The sequence below is a fragment of the Dermacentor albipictus genome, chromosome 10, assembly GCF_038994185.2.
Source record: "Dermacentor albipictus isolate Rhodes 1998 colony chromosome 10, USDA_Dalb.pri_finalv2, whole genome shotgun sequence".
In the NCBI taxonomy this organism is placed as follows: Eukaryota; Metazoa; Arthropoda; class Arachnida; order Ixodida; family Ixodidae; genus Dermacentor; species Dermacentor albipictus.
Window position 1 is genome coordinate 6,297,181 of NC_091830.1, and position 14,805 is coordinate 6,311,985.

The 14,805-nt window shown below is 44.9% G+C and overlaps 1 protein-coding gene across 3 annotated transcripts in view; it reads left to right on the plus strand.

Moving 5' to 3' along the window:
* The window catches only part of LOC135920322 (serine/threonine-protein kinase D1-like), a 60,267-nt gene extending 48,144 nt beyond the window's left edge, over nt 1–12,123 (plus strand). For all 3 annotated transcript variants that reach the window (XM_070527407.1, XM_065454533.2, XM_065454532.2), the window contains 4 exons: nt 2,658–2,733; nt 4,261–4,367; nt 7,391–7,476; nt 10,003–12,123. In XM_070527407.1, the coding sequence (XP_070383508.1) occupies nt 2,658–2,733; nt 4,261–4,367; nt 7,391–7,476; nt 10,003–10,275 (542 nt within the window). In that variant the 3' untranslated portion in view covers nt 10,276–12,123. The remainder of the gene's footprint in view (nt 1–2,657; nt 2,734–4,260; nt 4,368–7,390; nt 7,477–10,002) is intronic.
* Nucleotides 12,124–14,805: the final 2,682 nt, after the last annotated feature.

Here is a 14,805-nt window from a genome sequence, read left to right on the forward strand (position 1 = left end):
GAGGCACATGACGTCACAACGCATGCCTCACTGCAAATATTTCTCTCTCACTCGCTCCCTAGTCACTACTGTGCATGCGCCACCAGTAGCACTGAACCACAGGTGCTCCGCCACTGCGCAGCACCGCGCCTTTCCGCCGCCGCTGTTTGGTATGACGTCACACCATGTTCTTCATCGTTGCACTCGCCTCCACTCCTTCGCCAGCTGCATCGCATGCCTGATAACATGTCGGAGGATTGAAAAGGAGAGCTCGCGTGCGCCGCAACCGCAGTTGAGGCGGCAGTATGGACAGCGACAATTCTGATAAGCAGGAGGAGACCTGGAATCAACATCGGAACGAGACGAAGAGGAAGCGAATTGAGTAGGAAACAGATGAACAGCACCCCGAACGACTGGCTAAACGCCGCAACATAGCTAGACAACCAGACTAACCTGGATTTGAAATCGATTAACCAAGGCTAACTATGCTATGCCTTAGCTTTTGCTACGTATATCCTGGCATAGCCGAGCTAAGCCACTGCCAATTTTTCAAACTGGTTCAATAATAGCCGAGATAGAAATATTTCAGTGCTGTGAACCCATGATTTCAGGAGGCGAGAGCCACTGCCATGAGAGACACTCTCCAGTTGCCCTGTCTAGCTTCCGCAAGCGAAATTCCACCGCTGCGTTCTCCCATACCAAAGCTCAAAGATCGTGTGACGCATGCGTTACGGGCCCCCCTTCACTTTTTTTTTCCTCACTTTTTTGCTGCATGGCGCATTTCCGCTGACAGTGTGGTGTTCGAGCTGTTGCATTTGTCTCATTTCGTGCAGCGCACGATTTTGCGCTGTGTGAAGTCAGTGCTATGCGAATACTGAGGCAGACACAAGCAGTTCATAGAGCATGATCACAAGCTGGAACACGGGAGAAAATGACATACTTTCATTGTCTGCGCACTTGAATGCACGACATAGGAACAAGCAGACAAAATGGAAGTACATCTCACTTGCTGCTGTGCGAAGTAAAACAACACACAGACATTTGGTTTGTTTTTTTTATTTCTCTAAACTGTAATTCATCTATTTGATGATAGATGTTGCCTTGAATAATTCTCGAAGTCATATGTCACTACAAGTGACATCAAAGCAGTGCGATGTATGTAGACACACTTGTGCAGTATACGTCGACTCTCTGGCTGGGAGCGTGGTGCGTGCGAGAAGGGCAAATGATGTTCGGTTTGAACTTTCAGCTCTTTCCGCAGTGCATAGCAATGTAATACTTAGCAGATGCAATCGTTCGCGCGTAGTATATGCGTGGCGCTTGTCAGCTCAAAATGGCCACACCTGAGGAGGTATGAGCCCCACGTGCTGCATCGCGTTCTTGCAACATGCAGGCAAGGACCCCTTTGTTCTAGTGCGCCTGCTGGTACCACCTGCATTTTGTATACCGTGCTAGGAAGTGCAGGCCACCTTGTACCTGGTCGAGAAACGACTGGAAGGGGACCACTGATAGCACACGTGACCCCTCTCCTTGAGCTGGCTGCCTGCTCACAATTACAAACAAGATTGCGGACATATGTTTCCTCATTGACATGGGCGCTCAGGTTAGCGTAGTGCCCCTACCCCGCAATGATCTCCGTTCAAAGCCGTGCGGACAGCCTCTCTGTGTTGTCAATGCCTCTACCATAGCAACACACGGGCTTCATTCACTTATTGACCTCGGATTACGTTGCATGTTCCGCTGGATTTTCGTCATCACCGACATTGTCCATCCCATCGTTGATTCAGATTTTCTGTCCTTCTGCAACCTTGACATAAGCATGCGGCGCCAACCGCTCATCGATGGCACTATTCGCCTCTCGGTCGTTGGACTTCTGTTGAAAGTTGATACAGCCTACAGGATCTTGCTCGATTTCTCGGACATGACGCGCGCAATGCTGCAAATTTACAACAAAGGTGGCTGCCACGAACAACAAGTTGTCACCCGCTGCCTCGCTTGCATGCGATTTTAAAGCAAAGCTTCTTTGTGGCTTCTAACGGGTTTTGATGCTGTATTGTGTGGAGGGCAGTCGGCTCATAGCATCATCCCACTGTGGGCAACACTACCAGCCGTGGCAGTGGAGTGGGAGCAAAAGCTTCGCAGACGTCACTTCATACCGCCGACTTGAAATTATTGTCGACATGGCATGAGACTGTAGCTTTGGTCACTGACTCAAATTTCACAAAACGAAATATTTTTCTTGAAATTTGTTTTTTGCATTTGCCCAGTGATTAAGAAATTTTTAAGGCCCCTTCCATGTAAGAAAACATCAATCGGCAACTGTAGTCATTTGCATAAAAGGATGAATTTCAATCCAACAAAATTTCTATACACTGAAGTAAAGTGCCAATTTTACCGACTTATATCGGAGTTTAAATGTGTTATTATTAGGTCTGGAGAAATACAAACAGGGAAGCTATAGGCTAGCAACTGCCACTGAAAGGGGCAGAAAGCCTGTCTGCTGTTCGGGGAAGAGGAGATAGAAGCATAAAAAGCCCAAGATGAAAGGTGAAAAAGGAGAAGTTAGTGAATCCCCAGCTGCATTCGCTCATTGACTGGAATAGTGGAAACATTTGGAAACTATATTGCAAATGCTCAAGGTGCAAATAGTGTCCATTGCCTTCCTTTTCTCTTTTCAGCGCCCGAGGTGCTTCGGAACAAGGGCTACAATCGGTCGCTCGATATGTGGTCCGTTGGTGTTATCATCTACGTCAGGTATTGTTACCCTTGGGCAATGAAGTTGCATGATAATGCAGTGTGTACCGGCTGTGCTTGAAAACATTTATGCTGCCATGAAGTGTCTGCTTCCTGAAATGTAGTTGCATATCAAACATTTGTAGATGTCTTGAACAGGATTCGTGCAACTTTTTATGGTCGAATGTGTAAAAACTGAGCACTCAGGTGATTGAAAGCCAAACGTCATTAACCCTTTCCCTACCACGTCCATTGGGCATCGTTAGCCTGTTATCGATGGTTTGAAATGCCGCTTTCGAGACCTGTCACGCTGCTAATGGACACACTGCGCTATCAGACACAAAGGAGGAGAACAATTTTTTTGTTTTCTATGCAGTTCGCTTTTTTCCCGCCAGGTGGTTATTTTTGAATGCGTTCTGAAGTTTTCACGATCGTCAAAGTAGAAAGCAAAAATGGACGCTTCTTGGAGCGGTGCGCACGCTTCAAAATATTGCATATCTCGCAATGCCGCTGCATCTGCAGCTGATTTTATCTATGGATTGAGCAGCAGTGAGTCTGAGGATGCCGTCATTTAGTTGGACTTTGACTCCGAGAGTGATGATGACACAAACCAGCTCGGAACATCGGCAGCCTCAGCCCGGCACATCCAACTGTAATGCTTGCAGTTAAATTTTTGTGGTGGCATACCTGTTCGATGAAAAATGTTTATTTTTTCAGAGATAGCGCCGATTAAATGGCAATACATCTTTTATGTAGCAATTTTTGTTACATTGTTTTTCTTAGGAGATACAGGCATGTCTTTACAAACTTTGTTCAGTTTTATCCCACAATCTTGACTCTAGCAATTTATATCTTTTTTATTGCATAAATCTCGTTAGTAAAACTTTTATGCGTGAAATGTGCATTCATTCTGCTTTTTGTTTATGTATTAAATAAGGTTTTGAGTGCAGTAGTGCCTTCAGAAAAATAATATCTGGCATAGCCTACAAAAAACACCTATTTCCCTCATTGTAGGGAAAGGGTAAACGAAGTTGCACCTGGTGTGAAAATACCTTTGTGGTATTCAATATTTATTATAAACATATATTCGTCATGTGCTTTAACAATCAAGATTTACTCTGGGTCACATGGAGCTGCTGTTCTTTTAAACACCTTCTTGTCTTGGGCTATTTTCTCTCTCAAAAAAAAAAAAAATTTTAATTCGCACAGTTTCACTCAAAAGGCAAAGCCTTGATAGTGACGCACCCACGGAAGGTTACCTCCAAGACATGGCATGTGGCCTGCGTCTGTGCTCAGTCGCCTGAACAGCCATGTGCAGCCTCTGTCGCGGTAGAGGAGGAGACATGCTTACCTGCACCTACTTTCCCCACTCACGCCCTAATGCACATTTGATCACATGACTTGGCATATGCTCACCTGCGCCTCCCTCCCCCCCGTGCCCTAATGCATGTTTCATCACATGACTTGGCATTTCCCTGATGAGTGCTGCATACTCTGTGTCATGAGCAACCGACCGCACTGATAGAAGACCCATTTTCCTTGGTGCAGTCTAAGTGGGACATTCCCATTCAACGAAGAAGAAGACATCAATGATCAGATTCAAAATGCGGACTTCATGTACCCCCCTAACCCGTGGAAGGACATATCCCCAGAAGGTATGCCACAGCACACTTCAAGCACCAAGTAGCGTGTACTGGTGCATCGTTTTTCTAGTAGCCTAATCCTTTGTGGTTGTGACCATTTAACACATTGCAGTCATTCCAGTTGGGAACTATTCTGTGTATTTGGAACGCCACTCGGAAAGAGCTCTCATGTGAACAAATGTGTAGTAAGTGAATCAATTAAGAAAATTTTCTTTGTTCACGAGACTCTCATATAGTGCAGTCTGCAGCCAGTAATCACACAGTGGATATCCCCACAGGAACTGTTTTCCCTGGGATCCCGACCGTCACTTTCTTCCTCAGGGCTCTCATGCGAGCCTGTTTGCTGGTCGCCTGATTGGAAAATATATTCCTGTGTAGCACTAAAATCATCACATTTACCAAGCTCAAGCAAATTTTTTTCACAAGATGCACATAAAGAAACATTGCCTCCCTTAGGGCTCCGCACCCAGAAAAAAGCTTAAAAATTTCTTCGAGTGTGCTCCTAAACAGCGCTGCCCTCATATGCAGGCACTGCAAAAGGAAATTATCAACAGTAATTGAAAAAGCTTTCAAAAGGTGATGCAACCAACAAAAGAAAAAATAAAACAGCGTGCATAAGCGTACGCATGTTCGGTGCTTCCCAAAATCTGCTCTCAACTAATATGTTTGTGTGCTGGGAAGGGCCCAACAAATGACTGCGAGGAGTTAAATTGGAAAGGTGCCTTTTCAAACTTTCGTTTGCTCCCCTTCTTGCAACTCTGTTGAACATGCAGAAGTGCAAGAAAGGATGCTAATCCTCATATCATTAAACATTACTGCAGTTGTCATTACATCTTGACTACAGAAAGTAAAAGACAGCACCATTCTTTAACTCATCTCTACCCATCACTAACGTTTTGTTACAATTCCTGAACAACAATTACATGACAAAGCACTTTCATTGTTTACTGAAAGGCATGAGAGTGGAGGAATGTTGCTCGAGCAGTTCTTCATTGCAGGAATTGCTCAAGAGTGTTACTGAAGTAGTGTACGCTTCGCATGAGTGATACCTGCCCTACCCAATGCTTGATGGTGTCAGAAAGCTTTAAATCGAAGTTTTCATCGAAGCAATCGAAGCTTTCAATCGAAGTAGTTTGTGAATACTCTTACTTCACGCAAGTGTCACTTGGCATTTTAGTCATTTGGATGAAATTGCAGTAAATTAGGTACCGTTCACCAAGTTTGGAGATTCTAAAGTGTATGTGATTGTCTCTATTAGACAGTACACCTATATGCATCTTGAGAACAGCAATATCTAATTAAGATTCACACTTGCCTGCTTTTGGCACCGCCAGCCTCCTAATAGGTGGTGTCCAAGACATAAAGCCAGAAACATGTCTGTGACCTGTTTCTGGCTCCACAATCGCTTCAGGCGCTTGCACTGAGCAAAAGCATGTCTTCCAAGGCCACTTTCTGTTGCCCAGAGACCTGTCTCTGGGATATGGATTTTGACGCCACCTATTATGTGAAGGTGTGATGTCTCCATCAGACCTGGATACAGCTCAAGGGCATAATTGCTTAAGAAGTCTGTTATTACTGAGTGGTATGTTGTGAATGTGAAAAACCTGTTCTTTTTGTTTAACTACTCTGGTTAGACACTAAATGCAGCATCTCCATGAACATGGAGAGAGTAACCATCTCCTCATGGGGTGTTTTGTCATCAAAACCTTTTTTCTTTGGTATAAACACAGCGATGAAAGTGTAATGTTGTGTGGTACATCGGTGTGTTGATGCTGTATCTCAGATTTTTGTGTAAACTTGCAGTGTTCACGACACACTTCATCTGTACTTTTGATGCCCGCAATGACACAACAGTCTAAAGGAAATTAGTGTCAAATTTCCCAGAAGTTGATGGCAAGAATATGTTTAACACTTCTACCATATATACTCATGTATAAGCCATACTTATTTTTTTATATTGCTTGGGTGCAGGTTATACACGAGTCAGGCTTATAGCTACGCATTAACACACTGTAGTACCACTGTGAGTACTGTGTAGACTAGTGCAACAACTGGTGACAGATTGTGAACATGTTATTTAACTATTCATCGCCGCATTCATGCTCACTGCTGCTGGACGGGTTCACCTCATCGACGTGCTCCCAAAGCTGATCATCTTCAGTGCCGTCGATGGCGTTTATAGTTCCATGACTAAAAAGCTCTTACTGATGATGTCCACCAATAATGAATGCAACAGATTCAGGATTTGTGCTTGACCATTGCTTCCGTTTGTTTGCGCTTGAAAGCATGCAGCCTGCTACACAACGCTAGAGTGACAAGGCACACGCAACACGACAGGCTCCACCTGGAAGATAAAGATGAAATGGTGCTCGCAAGCCACCGTGAAAAACGGAAGACAAGCAGCGGAAGTGTCATGTCTTGGAATGATGATGATGATGATGTGCGGTGAATAGCGTAATCTACCTGGCACCATCTTGTAGCACTTTGCAGAACGATAGGCCCTTCAGGTTTAGGCTGGTGTGCATGTGTATGCGATTTTTTTTCTTTCTTTCCTTTTTTTCTTCAAATTTTTGCATCCCAAAGTGGTGCGTGCGGTTTATACACAAGGGTGGCTAATACATGAGTAAATGCGACATTTGATTCCACATGCGCCTGACTTTATATCTGGGATGAATATTTATGCAATTGTTCCCGAGTTAATTTTGAAAAGTATTGCAGGCAATGTGAATTTTGATGTACAAGAGGTCACCTGGGTATCTGCTATCTAATGCAACTGCCCTGAAATGCGGTCATGTGGAGCACATGTGGAGGATGTGCCCCTGCATCATGGGAACTGGGCAAAAGGTTGACTTCCTACTTCTGAGGCTATGGAATTGTTATAAGCAGCTTCAAATGTGTCCAGTTATTCATACAATGCCATTGTTGCATATGTGACATTCTTGGCACTGATTGTTTGTTTGAGTTCTGAGAATGACTAGGCTTAGAGGGTGTGTAATGTGTGGAGCTTAACCACGTGTCCTTTCGTGCTGCTACAGCGGTTGACCTTATCAACAACTTGCTCCAAGTGAAGACAAGGAAGCGCTACACGGTGGACAAGTCCCTGGTCCACACCTGGCTACAGGTGAGCAGCTGCCAGTTGGTTAACACTGTTTTCTCTAACCCTGCAACTCTCTCACTTGATTGTGCACAGAATGGTCAGTGCAAATGGGGCAAAAGGCACAGAAAGAAACGCATATTTGGCTAGCTAGGCCTCTAGGCACTTATCTACACCCTTGAGTCGACATGTTGGCAACTTTTGTTCAGAACTGCCATGATTTGCGACGTCGTGCATGTGGGTCACATCCCAAAAAATTTAGTGGCACACCAAGTGGCATCCCAGATTTTGGTCACCTTATCACTAGGGTTAAGTGCCAATACCACTGGAAAGTCGAAGAATTTTGCAACTCGTGAAAATCGGGCATCTGAAATATTGGCTGGTGACTGTATCTGACATTTTGCTGCCAGAATGCATATTTTGCGCCACGTGCAAACATTTTTTCTTCTATAATCTATACTGTGTTGAGTACGATATTTTTGGTTCCATTATAACAAGAAAGTATTAAAGGGACCCTGAAACGATTTTGGCGATTTTCTACAAACGTACTGAGTCGTTAGAGTAGGTCCTTCTGATCATTAATTGACACTCTAAGTGCTCTGCGTAAAGCGTGTAATTTATTATAAGGTTTTAAAAATGCACATCGCTGTAGATCGCAGCGCACTGCTCGGCGGAATTTTAAGCCGCCCCTACCCATATGATGCAAATAACCCATATGACGTCACATGGGCGAGCTATCTGATTGGCTGACCAGGGCGCGCGGTCGATAATTTTTCCAACTTTATGGTGAACAAATGATGCTCGTAATAGTTGGAATGTTAGTTACTTTGTTTTTGTAAAAAGAAAATAACTTAAGAAAATACACAAGAATAGTTTTTTAGTACACTTGAGCACTTCCGGCACACAGTAAGTGTCGTCTGCTTGTGTTACAACGTGCGCAGTCTTTGACGAGAGCTCCGCCGTCAGTGTCGATCAGTCTTTTCGTGAGCACGATGAATCACCCTTGTTGCGTTGTGGGCTGCAGACGTAGCGACTGGAAAGATGTGAAGTTGCGAAATGGTGTCTCTCTGCGAGGCAGCATACGAGCGAACTGGCTGCTGCGCATCGGACTGCGGCTATCCGATAGGCGCCAGAATTTGCGCGTTTGTGGCCGTCACTTTACTGCGGAAGATTACTAACGCAATAGCGTTTCGCAAGTCCGGTATTAGGGCAAACACAAGCGCAAGGGGACAGGGTCTGGCCGCTTGACTGCGCCGAGATGAGCCTTGAGATGAGCAAAAAGGTAAATGTGAATGGTCCGCACGGTGCAGCCACCTGGTGGCACAGAGCTCAACCATACACAGTAGCAAGAACGAAGTGCATTCTTCTTTGCTGCTGGTGTGTATTTTTAGCAGGAGTGTAATCATCAACACGTTGTTCTTATAAATGTTTAAAATGTTTTACACTTGGTTAGAGCAATATTAGCGCTTCGTTTGACTGGTTAAGCGCTGCGCCAACAAGTGTCTGGACAGTGCAGACCGATCAGGCTGGTCACGTACGTCTACTCTGAAGTTCCTTCATCAGATCAGCTTGAGTTTATGTCTCCAGTCATTTGCCAAAATGACCAGCTTGCCTGTGGTTACCGGAATACCGGCCACCTTCGGCGCTACGACAGAATGCTCGCAACGCACGCTGCTTCGATGGCTCTCGGTCGACGGCCAAGCGGCCAGCGGAGAGGTCTCGCGCGGGAGGAGGCGTGCTCCAACAACCGGAAGTGGACGATGTGACGTCGCATTGTGACGCAGGACCAGTGAAGGCGGAGCTTAGCGCCGCTCGCTCGGCGAGCGAGTTGAGGAGGAAAGGCATGGCTAGGGAGGAGGGTAACTTCTAATCGCTTGTAACTCCATTAATACATAACGCTTCACTTAAATTGTGGTGCGAATGTTCTACTTAAGCTGTACCCTATGCGCCTACAAAATTTGTCCGAACCGTTTCAGGGGCCCTTTAAATGAAATGGTGCATGATCAAGCAAAATTTAGGTTTACTTCATTTTAGCCGTGTACTCTATATCTAGGTTCCTAGGTTCAACTGTTTGTGCATTCTAGACAGGTAAATTGAGTAAAGCATGACGACATCAGTGTACACCTTTTGCACTGTGTGTGAAGTATTTGCTCATTATTGCTGCCTCTGTTTGTCCTGAAGCATAGCCATGTGTGTAAAACTTAACCCCTCGACATGATCAGACCCTCCAAGACAACCAACCACGATTAAATCCGAGTGAAGGGACAAGCATTCAGGCCATTAACGCTCCCGCTGTTGCTATGGACGTACTGCAAATTGTTCAGGAAAGGTGGCGATCACTATGCCAGAATCAAGGAGTAGTGCAGTGCATGTGTAACATCTTTTCAGGCAGGCATTACAAAAAAAATATCTTGTGCTTAAATTTATACAAGTACACTGTGCCAGGTTTCTGTGGCCATAGACTGCTTGTGCATGGTTGTAGCAGACAGTATAAATTTTGCAAACTTGGCAGAGTTTATCGTCGAACCATGGTGTTTGCGTGTGTGTGTGCAGGATTACCAGACGTGGTGCGACATTCGCGAGCTGGAGGGCCAGGTCGGGGTGCGGTACCTGAGCCACGAGTCAGACGACACCCGCTGGGAGACATACCGGCGCGAGCGAGGGCTGCAGCCACCAGCACCAGCGCCCCCTACTGCTCAGACGCAGCAGCAGTCTCAACAGCAGTCCCAGCAGCAGCAGAGCCTTCATCACACGCCTGCGCGGTCACGACTCTCGGTGCAACGCGAAGAAGAATCGTCCCCCACCTGCGGTCGTGTCCGCCTCTGACCTACTGCTGACATGATCCACTGTGGCACGCAGTTTCCTACGTTTTCCCTGGGGCAGGGTGCTAGTGTAGGTGGGGTCCTGGTGTGCGTTTGGAGGTGGCACCATTTACTGCTTCATTTGGTTTGTTTGTTCGTTCTTTTTTCCCCTTCAACTCTGTTGTCTCTATAGCTGGCAGGAACATCGCCAAGAAAAGATCCAAACTTGCACCGTTGCAATTTTTGGACCCTTTCATCAGTCAGCCTCTGTGCGAAAGAAGAGTTGAGAGGGAAGGCCTGAGAAAGTGATAAAGGCAGAAGCAGTGTGAAACAATGGCGCCACCTTCAGGTTATACGGGGACCTTGAGTGTAGATGTTTTTGCTGTATATGGAAGCATGCAGCAATGGTGTGTCCCAGCCGGTCACGAAGTCTGGGAAATTGCGGGGCTGTATGCTCTCAGTCGGTCACCTTCAGCGGCACTTCCACATGGCGCTAGACAAGGCATGAGACCTCAATGGTAGCGCTGATCATTCACAGGCACCGGGATATTTTTGCTGCCCATCCTGTATTCAGAGCATGTGACATCTGCGCAGTGTTCTGGCATGGGTGCAGCAGTGGACATAGTACTGGGCATTGCAGGCATGCATGATTTTTCTTGCCAAACAGCCTGCTGATCTGCCGTCAAATTTTGAATGAAGTTAGCATTTTGCAGTGGATTTAGTTTAATACCACATTTGCAAGCACTACTTGCCCGTTTCCTTAACAACAGAGCTAAAGTGCAGATTATCTGCAGCAATGCCACTAATAAAATTTTGACTTTGCTGCAGCGAAATGGAAGATGCCATCTGTCATCCACTACGGTAAACGATGCACTCACCTTTCACCAATGAAACAGGCAAGTAATGCAGGCAAACATGCTAACAAACTGAACCCACTGCAAAATGCTACCTCTGTGTAAAATTCAAACGGAAATCCATCAGCAGTTTAGCTTGAAAAGTCATGTAAGCCTTGTGCACCCCAACTTATGCAACATTCAGTATTGTCACTTTGCACTATTTCTCCTGGCTGGTTTCCTCTATCACATCTGCTGCCTCTTGATAGCTAAGTAGTGCATAGTGAAAGTAGTATATTTCTAATGAAAAGTGATCAAATATTTCAGTTTGAGCCATGCATGCCGTGCTTTACATGCACTGGACCACTGTTTCCAGGGTGCTGTATTTTGTCTCATTCATGCATGCCTGTCCACAGCCCAACCTATCATGTGGCTAGTACAGTGCAATACACGTGGTATCTCGTGAGGCACTTTGTACCATATAAGGCACACAGCCTGCTGCCAAGGCTACAGACTTCGCACATTCATACATTGAATCTGCTTGGCAGCATTTTTTGTAAGAACGCAGTGACACCAAGTACCAGAACTAGACTAAATGGAGAAGACTTACTGAGCACTAAGCAATCTGCCTGTGTAAACCTCCAGCCTCCATTTATCATTTCTCTATGACACTCCCCCTTCCTGCTTTATCACAGTCTAACACTGTGAGGTTGTTATCAGATAGAAATATGGTACTACAGTAGGTCAAGCAGCCCGGGAATCATGGAGGGTGCACAAACTTTTTTTTTTTTTTGCAATTGGTAGAACTTCATTGAAGAAGCACATTTGCACTCCTTTTACTGTACTTTGAGCTTCAGATGCATTTTGTGCCTAGTTTCCAACATTTCTTTTGGTTCATTAGTTATTGAGATTTCAAATAGATTCATTTTATCTGTTGAATAAGGATGCTTAATATTAGAAGATATTTTCATATTGTAATCAATTCTTTTTCATAGCAATGTTTTTAAAAGGCTTAGTGAGGTTAAACACGGGGAATGCGAGAGATGGAAATTCAAGACGAACAAAACGTGAACAAGGTGAATGCAGGATCCAACGTTTCGACAAGTGTACTTGTTTTCATCAAGGCGACATACGCTTTCCTTGGCACAGTATATATAGGTGGGGTTCTTCTAAAGGGGAGAGGGTGTAAAGCAGGAGGGTGGGGCAGAGAGGGAAGGTGTGTTAGCGTGTCGAATTGAGAGTGAAGGAACACTGTGCACAAGGCCAAGGCCACTCCCCACCCCCCCACCCCCCCACCCTGGTCTGTCAACCCATGTGTGTCAAGGGCATTTGACAGGCCGACTGAAAAGAAAGAAAGGGGGGGGGGGGATACGCCAAGAAATCAAACTAAGTGTTCTTGCCTATAGCTTGAAATTTCAAATGCTAAATGCTATGCTAAATTTCAAGCTGCAGGCAACAACACTTAGTTTGATTTCGTGGCGTATCCCCCCCCCTTTTTTTTTTTTCAGTCAGCATGTCAGACGCCCTTGACACACCCGCTAACTAGCACACAGACCAACCGGGGTGGGGGGTGGCCCTGGCCTTGTGCACAGCGTTCCTTTACTCTCAATTCGACACGCCAGCACACCTTCCCTCTTTGCCCCACCCTACCGCCTTACACCCTCTCCCCTTTAGAAGAACCCCACCTATACATACTGTTGCGAGCAAAGTGTACATCGCCTTGAAGAAGACAAGTCCACTTGTCGAAATGTTGGCTCCTGCATTCACCTTGTTCACGTTTTGCTCATCGTCTTAGTGAGGCTAATCATTGTCACATTAAGAATTTGTGGCTTCAAGTTGGTCAAGATAAATAGCCACAAGGATGAGCCATAGATGAATCCATGTAGTGCCTGTTGTTCTCATGCTGGTTAAACTGGCAATTGTGAACTGGCACTGCACATAGGCACTAGCACCACATTCCTTTTCGAGTAATCTTTAGGGAACACTAAAAAGAGAAATAATTTGAGCTGAGTCAGTGAATTACCCACCCACAGTGGCAAGAAAAGCCACTCTGAACATGAAAGGAGGCCTGATAAGCCAGAAAAGATGCAAAAATTGGCAGTTTCCCCCAAAGGGCGAAGCACTGGCAGGAATGGCAAGCTTTACCGTTGCGCTTAACACTTCGGACGGTGTGCTAACTATGCACAGGTGCGACCATGCACAGATGTGACAGATGTGGAGACGACAAAATTTATGGCACCCTTAAAAGCTTCAACAGCCCGTGTAGGGCCTGTAATGGCATTTCATAGGCACCATTGCACTGCCTGTAAAGAGTGGCATAACTTTCAGATTGTGAGTACTAATATTCAAAAGAACTTCAGTTTGGACTAGTTGGTGTTTGCTGCACATCATATTGACCGCAAATAAAGACGGGGACAGCGGGAGAGAACACATAATACGGGGAGTAACTTTCAACTGTTTTATTCCCAGCAGCCCGTGGGCATATATAGACTTATAGACATATAGAACAGATCGCAGCAAACAAGAACACTCATCAGCCTAGCGTGGCAATCAATTATCAAAAAAATCTATTTCCGATTGAAACAACATAATGGAGCTGTCACTAACACAGTCTTGGCCTTTCCTTTTTATGTGATAAGCCTCCATCAGTTCGCGTGCATTCTGGTCGTGGCTTCTCCCCAGAATCTTTATCTCCTTAAAAAGAGGCGCACAGCAACAGTGCACAGCGTTGTTTATGTGCTCTCTTCCGCTGTCCCCATCTTTGCTTGCGCGCTGGGATTCTAAAACATTTGGAGGAATAATTCAATCAAAAACATATATATATATATATTTATATATATATATAGCATACTTATATGTGGAACATTATGACTATGCCAAAGGTGAGAACTCGCCTGGAGTGTCCATATAACTGCTATCGCAATAAATTGAAATATGCATAGTGACGCCACCTTAGAGTTCTCGCACCAGCTCGCCATGATATCACGGAATTTCATAGTATCTGCTTGGGCCTAGTAAATTTTTTATCGAAGATGGAATACTTTCTATTCTCAAAGAGCCAAGACTAAGCTTGGTAATTTCCAAAAGCTTTTGCTAAGCCAGAAATGTGTAAATACAAAAAAAAAAGAATACTTTGAGAATCGGTGACATCACACCGACTTACTGGCACTGGGGCTTCAGCACGAAATTCAAGAAGTGGAAGCCTTAATTTTCTCTTGTAATAGTTCAGCTATAATGTGAAATTAATGAAAATAGTTTTGAAAAATTACTTTTGCTAGTCTAAACTGATTTGGTACTTGTCTTTAGCGTTGCTTTAAGATAAAAGTCCATGCACTTTGTTGTATGAAAAGCTGGTCACTTTGCTCAAAAAGGATGTATCTGGAAAACAAGTCAAGAATTTGCACTGCAGATGACAAGTATAAAAGCTGCAACAGATAGCAAAAGTTCCTGCAGCTAGCCTTTGTTTCTGTTTACTGCTGCAAAAGAAAGACATCCACTTTTTTAGGCATTGTGAGGGAAATTCATTAAGGATCCTTAACAGCAGGATCTATAAGTATGCACGCATTTGTTGGACATAATGTGAGCAGTTGACAAGAAAGAAATAGACGCAACACAGGTTTCAATGCCATAAAAATTACTATGGGCAACTTCAGTGCTAGTGCATTATAAATGCAACAGATAGCAATGGTGTGCACATGCTCAGAAACCTACTGTCCTTGTGC